The sequence below is a fragment of the Egretta garzetta genome, unplaced genomic scaffold, assembly GCF_000687185.1.
Source record: "Egretta garzetta isolate BGI_Z169 unplaced genomic scaffold, ASM68718v1 scaffold125, whole genome shotgun sequence".
In the NCBI taxonomy this organism is placed as follows: Eukaryota; Metazoa; Chordata; class Aves; order Pelecaniformes; family Ardeidae; genus Egretta; species Egretta garzetta.
Genome location: NW_009259877.1, coordinates 375,502 through 384,360, shown reverse-complemented (window position 1 = coordinate 384,360; position 8,859 = coordinate 375,502). Strand labels below are relative to the sequence as shown.

At 40.8% G+C, this 8,859-nt stretch overlaps 2 protein-coding genes across 2 annotated transcripts in view; both read left to right on the top strand.

Annotated features, from left to right (window-relative positions):
* The window catches only part of LOC104127462 (arylsulfatase D), a 13,759-nt gene extending 8,303 nt beyond the window's left edge, over window positions 1–5,456 (top strand). The window contains exons 6-11 of the mRNA XM_009640132.2: window positions 657–1,080; window positions 1,991–2,127; window positions 2,328–2,462; window positions 3,681–3,843; window positions 4,509–4,630; window positions 5,089–5,456. Coding sequence (XP_009638427.1) covers window positions 657–1,080; window positions 1,991–2,127; window positions 2,328–2,462; window positions 3,681–3,843; window positions 4,509–4,630; window positions 5,089–5,456 — 1,349 coding nt within the window. The remainder of the gene's footprint in view (window positions 1–656; window positions 1,081–1,990; window positions 2,128–2,327; window positions 2,463–3,680; window positions 3,844–4,508; window positions 4,631–5,088) is intronic.
* A 1,477-nt stretch (window positions 5,457–6,933) lies between these two features.
* Window positions 6,934–8,859, top strand: part of LOC104127461 (arylsulfatase D) — a 23,315-nt gene continuing 21,389 nt past the window's right edge. Inside the window, exon 1 of the mRNA XM_035895657.1 lies at window positions 6,934–7,074. Within this exon, the coding sequence (XP_035751550.1) occupies window positions 6,934–7,074 (141 nt within the window). The remainder of the gene's footprint in view (window positions 7,075–8,859) is intronic.

The window sequence follows — 8,859 nt, the reverse complement described above, 5'->3', positions numbered from 1 at the left end:
GGATCCCTTCATGTAAATGGGTACGTAAACACTGTGTCCCTTAAAGCCAGGGGATTTGGGACCAGCTGTGCCAAATTCATTGCCAACTTCAAGTCCTGGAAATAGATGTGGCAGCATTGAATCATGAGCTAATGAACTGTAGTCTTCCTGGCTGTGTCTGTAATTACTTGGCAATTACATAACTCAGCAAACCTCAGGGTCCTTTGATCCAGCACATTTTCTAAACAGACAACAGCTTCTGCCTACTTGTTCTGTTTTGGGCAGGGATGGAGCGAAAGGTTGATTTACAGACTTTTTTCCTTTTTGTACGGAGTCGAGGGGCAGCCAGCAAGATAGAGTACCTCAATTCCCTGATCCTCATTGAAAAGTAACCAAATCCCATCCTTATGTGACCCTTAGCTGAGTAGCTAGGCATCTTGCAGATTTCTCTGTTTATCCCATGTCTGCTTGGGGATCGCCCGTTACGGTATGACGTTCACCTGATCAGGCACTAGTTTCACCCAGCATCCTTGTGCACGAGGAGAATGCGTCAATACTCTGTTGAAAAATGGAGTGACTCACCTAATTCCCAAACAGATGCTGATGGTGCTATCTTGGGCTCATTTTGAGTTGTCTGCCTTAACATTCTAATTTCTTCCATGCTTTAAAACCTTCAGGAAAGTGGCATCAGGGTGTAAACTGTGAATCCTTCAATGATCATTGTCATCATCCTCTAAATCATGGGTTTGACTACTTTTACGGTATGCCTTTCACGCTTCTAAGCAACTGTCAAGAAGACAAACCTCCAGAGCTGGATGTAGCCCTTCAAGCTAGGCTTTGGCTTTACAGTCAGATAATGAGCCTTGCTGTGCTCACTCTCACTGCTGGAAAATTGACTGGGTTGATTTCCATCCGCTGGAAGATAGTTGCCTGTTTTACTTTGGCGGGCGGCCTTTTCTTCATTTCTTGGTACTCCAGTTACGGCTTTGTTCAGTATTGGAACTGTATCTTGATGAGGAACCACGATGTCACTGAGCAGCCGATGAAGTTAGAGAGGACTGCTCCCCTCATGCTGAAAGAGGCAGTGTCATTTATCAAAAGGTAAATGATTGTCTGCTGTTTTCTTTAAAGGGGCCAGGATGTTCTGGGCACTTGGAATAGAGTATTTTTTTCCAGTAACTTATAGCTGTATCATAACTGCTTTGAAACTCATATCCAAGTTCTCTATTTAGAAACCCAATGCACTTAAAGTTTAATTAACTGTCTCACATTGGAAGCTACAGTAAATGAGATGGATTTTAACCAAATGATACGTGACCACCTCACTATGCCCTGTAATCTGTAATTACTGTATTTGCTCCAAGATTAACCAGCTAATTTTTACACGTCACTCTACAAGCCTCATTTGTGCTCTTTTCATAAGCTCTACAAAACACCTAGATAAAATGTGTGTGATGCACAAAGTTACTTCATGTGAAGTTCTCAAAACACTTTAAATCTATTTTTATAGATTGAGAAGGAAGGCAAGTAAGTCAATTCATTTTCTAGTTTCAAGTTCTGCCTGCACAGCCTTCTATGATATTTCTGTGCATCAGAATTCTGTAAAACAGGGAAAGTAACTATTTTTTTTTAAAGTTTGTGAAAACAAATACACTGAAAACTATAAGTGGCCATCTTAGAAAAGCCACATGAATGTTAAAGTAAATATGAGACTGTACCCAGTTGCATTTGATTAAAAAGGCATCAGAGTTAGGCATCTGATTAATTTAAGCACTGTGCAAATGCTGTGCCTGTTTACACATTGGAATTTGAAAATAATCTGGCTAAAAAGGATCTTTCTTGCCCACATCTCATGCAAAAAGAAAACTGTCAGCTGTGATCAATGGGGATACACTAGATGTGGGTACAGCCTAGACCCGATGTGTGTGTCTGTGCATGGATGAATGTGAAACCTTTCAAAATATTCCAAATACACAACAGAAATTATTTTTATTTTTTGTTTGTTTTTAAGAAACAGGCATGGACCATTCCTCCTCTTTGTTTCCTTTTTACATGTTCACACCCCACTCTTTACCACTGCAAAATTTCTTGGGAAGAGCCATCACGGTTTATATGGAGACAATGTAGAAGAAATGGACTGGATGGTGGGTAAGTATTCTTCATGAAGGATTTGTTTCAGACACCTGTGTATTTTAATGAATAAAGCCAAAATACTTACAGAAATCTAAGCTACTAAAACCTTCTCATAGAGCACTGCAAAAGATTATTACTAGCAAAACATTATAAATGTGGCTTGATCTTTCTAACCGGTTAACAGGAACCTTGCTGTCTCTCTTCTTAAATTGAAGGCAAAATTCTGGACTCACTTGACAAAGAAGGTTTGACAAATCATACATTCACATACTTTGCCTCTGATCATGGAGGGCACTTGGAGGCTCAGGATGGATCTGCCCAGCTAGGTGGCTGGAATGGTATTTATAAAGGTAGGAAAACCACTATGAATTTACGGGAACATAAGAATCAGAAACTTAATGAATCTGCCTGGCTGAAGCTATCAAGGCTGGAATGAGTTGCATTTTTAGCTTGAAATATATTTGACATACAGAGGTGCCTTAATCTTGAAGTCACCTTTTCTTTCAGTGATGTGGAAGCATTATTACACATCTGCTTAACAAAATTATTGTCTAGCTTGATACCTGTAAATTATTCGGTGTTCTCAAGTAAAAGACACCGGGGAAAAAAAGTGATAGTTCTCTTATTGAACTCTCAATCTCTCTCTCTCCCTGGCTTTCCCTCCTCTCTCCACAATAGGACTGTTTCCTGATTCATAAGCCTGATGGGATCTAACAAAGACAATGTTTTTTCCATATTGAATATATGAATTAAAGCAGGTTTCTGCTTTGGGAGTTAGGTAAATATTGTCTTCATACACCCAGCATCAGGATGCTTTATTGGGTTTGTTTCTGTTAGCAGCAAACTGAGAAAAGATATTTTCCTGTCATTTGAAGTAAAGCAGATATGGTATGATTTCATAGGTTCAGATTCTTTGCTTCTGAGTTAAGAGATGTTGCATTAAGCATTGGGAGAGTCAGGTCCAAATCTCTATTTCAAAAAAGGAGATGTGTAAGGCATATGGAAATATAAATGTTAAGGACACATATTTCAACGGGAATCAATGGCTATAGAGAGGAGAATTTTTTTTTAGCTGTTTATTAAAATAGGATACGAATTAGTAAGTCTTGTGTGGCTTTAAAAAGAATATCAAGTATTTCTTCAGTCTTGTCAGTTCTTCCAATTTCCAGTTCTTCCAATTTCCAGTTCCTCCTCTTTTCTTTTGCTGGGAAGCTCTTCAATAACACAGGTGAATGCAGGCAACCCATGAAATGGAGGGTAACAGAAGGTTGAAGATGTTTTATTGTTGCTGAACATAGGTTTTCAAAGGTAGATTTATTATTCCTACTCTCAGCTGTGGTCAAAGTTAAACCAGAGATTACCTCCCCCTATCTTTCTAGGTTTGGATGGGTTATATGTCATGTTTTGAGGCCTTCTAAAGTATGTGAAGTCCAGTGCAAATTAAGAGTCAAATCTGTTGGATAAGCAGTGTTTTACCACATCTTTTGCTATACATTCAAATGCACTGGACCAACAAAGAGGTTTGTGTTTGCCTCTGAACTGCCATATGTTGATTCATTTCACTGCAGGTGGAAAAGGCATGGGAGGCTGGGAAGGAGGGATCCGTGTGCCAGGAGTGTTTAGGTGGCCAGGAGTGTTACCTGCAGGCACAGTTATTGATGAACCTACGAGTCTTATGGACATTTATCCCACGGTTGTTCATCTGGCTGGAGGAATATTGCCACAGGACAGGTATGGAGAAGTTTTCAACAGGAGAGATAGATAGGAGAGCTTACTTCTAACAACTTGCTGTGTTTCTTATCCTTGGAGAATCCACAAATATTGCTTACCCTCAAGCCTCGTCTGAGATTTTGAATTGGTAGCAAACTCTTCCAGATATGCCCACAGGTGTGCTCACGGCCAGAGGAGTTGTTCCTGCCAAAGACCAAGTGCTAGTTTCAAACCCAGGTTCAGCCTCATTCAGGAAAGAATTGGTGGCTGAGGTTGTTTTGGTGCTCACTGACTTGACTTACGGACACTTAAAAATACCTCCTAAAGTCATTAAACCCATCCTTGCTCAAAAGATTTCTTTAAGCTCATTTGAAAAAATGCTAAATGTAAACCATCATGAGATTGGTATTGATTTCCTGAATAAATTACTTTTTTCCGCTAGACCAAGCTCTAAATATTGTTTATATATTGGTAAATGTAATGAGTTGACCCAGCTACTAAAAGAAAGAAAATTATCTAGGGATTTAAATATTGGTTTCGCAGTCTGCTGGCTGCTCTAAATCTATGACCAAATTATTCTGTATGCTGTCTCAAGCACTGGTGCAGCCAATGCAAAGGCAGTGATAAGTCTGCAGTTCACTGTCAGATTTGCCCCTGCCTGAATACACTTCTCCCCTATACATTAGGGTGATTGATGGACGAAACTTGATGCCTTTACTGCAAGGAAGAGCTCAGAAGTCAGAGCATGAGTTCCTGTTTCACTATTGTGGGTCCTACTTGCATGCAGTGCGGTGGCACCAAAAGGACAGTAAGTACAAGTGTTTGTTCTGTGGTAACTGCAAAACATGAGTTTTCTCCTCTTGATAGCCATCTTGCTAGTTGACAAATTCATTGTATGATGGGTGTTTGTCAGTACTGATCTCTGAGATTCTTGAAACTGTTGTGCACGACATACCAGTGGCTCTGGCTAGCTGGACATGTCTTACAGCAAAGAAATATTTGTAAGTAACAAACCTGTGGGAATTGGGGTGGGAATACAGGCTGTCTAATACTACGCTAGAACCTTAATGTGGTTTTCTTCATATTTCTAGTGTTTTCCATCTTCAAAGTCAGTACTCCACACAGAATCTGATTTGTAGTGATGGAGATGCCAGGGTGTGTGAGAAGAGGGCTCCTTAGTAATTAGCTGTACTCCTGTTCTTTGAAGGCACTTCCCATTTTCCTCTGTTGTCTTGTAGTTGCGCCATAAGATTTCTTTCCTGCCAGGTGGAGCCATCTGGAAGGTTCATTATGTGACCCCTGTCTTCCATCCACCTGGGGCTGGGGCTTGTTATGGAAAAGGAATCTGCCCATGTTTTGGGGAAGGTGTGACCCATCATGACCCTCCATTGCTGTTTGACCTCTCACGAGACCCTTCTGAAGCCAAGCCCCTGTCAGCTGACACTGAGCCCCTCTTTGATACTGTAATAAGGAAGATTGGAAGAGCCATAGAAGAGCATCGCAGGACGCTGACTCCAGTCCCAGAGCAGCTCTCCTTGTACAACATTGTGTGGAAGCCGTGGCTGCAGCCGTGCTGTGGGACGTTCCCATTCTGTTGGTGTGATAAGGAAGGTGACAGCACGCAAAGTTTGTGAGATGGATGCCTACTAATGTGTCCTGTGGCACTGAGTCCTCTGCTGACAAAGCTTTTGGGATAATAACTGTGTCCTTTCTCTCTCTGGGAAGCAAAGTGGATGAAAATAAAGAAAAGGAATGTTGATCAGAGATTTTCCACTTCATTCTTCACCACTAGCCAAAGGCCTATGGACATCCTCTCTGGTGTGGTAAAGGGCTTGAATGGAGACTGGGTTTGCAGATTTGCATGTAAGAGACGACTGTAGTGGTATATGCATAAGCTCTGCCTAATTTATGCCTGCTCAAGGAAGACAGTTGGAGAACTCTGCAGAGAGCCTAGTGTATGGTGCTGAGAAGGCAGCAGTAAGAAATACCAGACTTAGGCAGAGCTCTAGATGTTCACAGTTGTGCCCGTGTAGTCCATAAATCATGCTCATACTCTATCCAAACATAATAGTTGCTTCCTGTGCTTCTCTGTTATCTCTGCAGTAATCTTGTTGAGATGTTGAGCGACACCTGAGACAGAATGAATCTGATCTAGTGAGGGACCATCCTCAAGTTGTGAATAGCTTTTTGAATGGATCTGCAGCTTTAGCTGGGTAACAATAACATATCACAAACAGTACAAAGTACAAAATGCTGAAGTCCAGTATAACTCAGCAACAGTTACCAAAGAGAGGAGCATTTTGCTCTTCAGAAAGAGGTCCTGGTACATACTAATTTGGCAAACAGCAGTTTTATTGAATATAAGATGCCAATAAAAATGTTTTGGATTAATAGCTTACACTGACGCTGTTTCAGTGTCAGTTCCAGAAAAACAAGGTTCATTTGAGGGTCATATTGAAATTAATACTCAAAAATATTTGGTAGCAGTATGCATAGGTTTACAAACTGCAACTTGTAAAAAGGGGTCTTGCCTATACTAATTAAAAACCCCTCCTCCCCTGAAAAAAAAACAAACAAAAAAACCCAAACCAAAACCCACTGAACAAAACCCAAGCAAACAAAACAAAACTCCTGCAGTGGTGTGACCCTAGCCAGACTTTCTAAGGACACATGGCTTTGCACTGAAGTTTGCAGTGAAATTGCAGAGGGATTAGGGCTTTGAATTATCTTAACAACTGGGTTTTTGCAGGAGTGGATGAAGTCAGAGTTTATTATAAGCATGCTGCTAGAACTCTGAAACACTTGGGCATTGAAGTGAGTAAATGGAAACAGATTATTTTAGTTTGTTTTTTGTTGTCATCGTCCTGTGTCCCCCTGTCTCCCCGCAAGGAACACCACTGCAAACGTTTAACTCACTCAGGCAGTTTAGTTGATTAATGATTTTCTTCTTATCTCTTAGTCTTTTTTTCATGTGACATAGAAACAATTTTACAAATTTCTCTTTATGCCATTTCAACATTTATGTTCTTCACTCCTAAAAATTCACTCTGAAAACTTGTCAAAGGTTGAAGGGATGATATGAATGCCAGTGTTTGCTTTTAGAACTCGGGCATGGGCGAAAAGCCAGATAGAAAGTGGCAGTATATAAAGGACACAATGACTCAGAAATCAAGTTTTTGCTGGCAGAGAATTTGCCTGTATGCAGCACTGAGTAAACAGCAGCTTCCTGTGCTCAGGCACAGTGAAAAACCGGTGAGCTGAAGAGGAGGAAATACTGCAGGGCTCGAAATGCAGATAAAAAAAATGGTCTTGTTTCTGCTTCATTGTTACAAAGGTCTTTTTCTTAAAAAAAAAAAAAAAAAAAAAAAAAAAATTAAAAAAAAAGGTTTGGTTTAAAGCTTTGTTCTGTTGAAGACAATAAGTAATGTCAGCTCTTTACCTCTGTATCAGGTCACTAATGTAGTAGTGAGGAACAGGATGCAAGGTCTGTGCTAGCAGAATGTCTCTTCTGCTTCTAAGTAGAGTCTTGTTGTCAGGGGAAAATTTAAAGGGGTTAGGGTTTGTTTTGGTTTGTTTTTTTAAGGCATGCCAGCAGCAGCATGGGCACATCTTTACTTGTGATCACACGGTGAGAAAGATGTAAACAGTCCAGAAAGGCTGAAAGAAAAGTTTAGTCATAATTTGGACCAAACCCAGGTGGAAATTAATACTTACATTATTAGCAACTTTTAAAGATCCATCTTTCCCAGGGCATGATGTAATTTGAGAAATATAATTTTTGTCAAGAAAAATCTTTGCACCAGAAGCATCACAAGCTGTTAAGTAATCACACAAAATAAGTAATATAGTCAAATAGGTATGAGTAAAAGTAGCCCAATTTGAAAACTTATAGCTTATAAAAAAACCTGAGTATAGTCATAAGTGCAAGAGGTCAACAAATAAAAAACTGCTTCCAGCCATGTTTCTCCCTGCCACGTATTATATGAATCTGATAGCTTAAGCTGCTTCGTCTTTCTGCCTCACTGACTCCTGCTGACTTCTCTGGAACACAGTGTTAAATTCAGCATTCACTGTATTCAAGTAACTGAAATGTCAACAAACAAATAGATGACAGCTCCTGGAAATAATTGCTTAAAACCTTTTGAAGGGTAAAGTGCATTATCACAGTGTTAAGTTCTGGAAGGAGGGGGTGGGGGGAGGGGGCGAATACTAAACTTTCTGTTCTTGGGGGGAGGAGGATGACAATGCAATTGATATCTTCAGCACAGGTAGATCTATCTTTCTGGAAAATGCAAGGAGGAGGCAAAGACAACACAACAGAAGAAAAGAGGGAGGACAAACTAGCCCTGTTATCCTGCCTGGAAGGCTGGAAGAGTGGGGTGGGAGAAAGAAAACCCCAGGGCTCCAAGTGCTGTGTTGTTATTACAGCATCTGTTTATGAGGGACTGAAATAGAACAGAGACAGGCTTTATACAAATCTGCACAGAATTAACCGGCCAGGGAATCTAGAAAAGTAGCCATGTTGTGCCAGTAGTTCAAGAATAAGGACTTTGTACTCTGCCTGGAATTCATGGGAAACCTGCACGGTGGTTCCAGTTTGCTGGTGGTTGCTGGCGGGGATCCCAGGCGGTTTCTGTGCTGGAGACCGGGGGAAGGGAGAGTAAGAGGAAAAGGAGCAAGTCCCAGCCTGCTTCCTCCCCTGCACGTCTTAGAGGATCAGGACTGCTCAGCACACCAAGGAGCAAGAGGGATTTCAGAGCAAGAAGAATAATTGAGATGAGGGTTTGCTTTCTGCATTGTTAAAAGGGCTTGGCCTTTTTTATTAGTCGTGATCATTTATTGTAGCATACTCGCTTAAGGAGGGAATTACTGTCTGATGTTTTCTCATATTTCTCTGAGTAACTCTGCTGATTTCTAGAGGCTGATGTTAGATTTATGGATTAAGTTGGTCTTTTCATTTAACAGCTAAGGAAACTGGACAAGCCCTGGGGCCCAGTACTGGGTTCATGATGCTCCCGGCGATGTCACTGAGAGCTC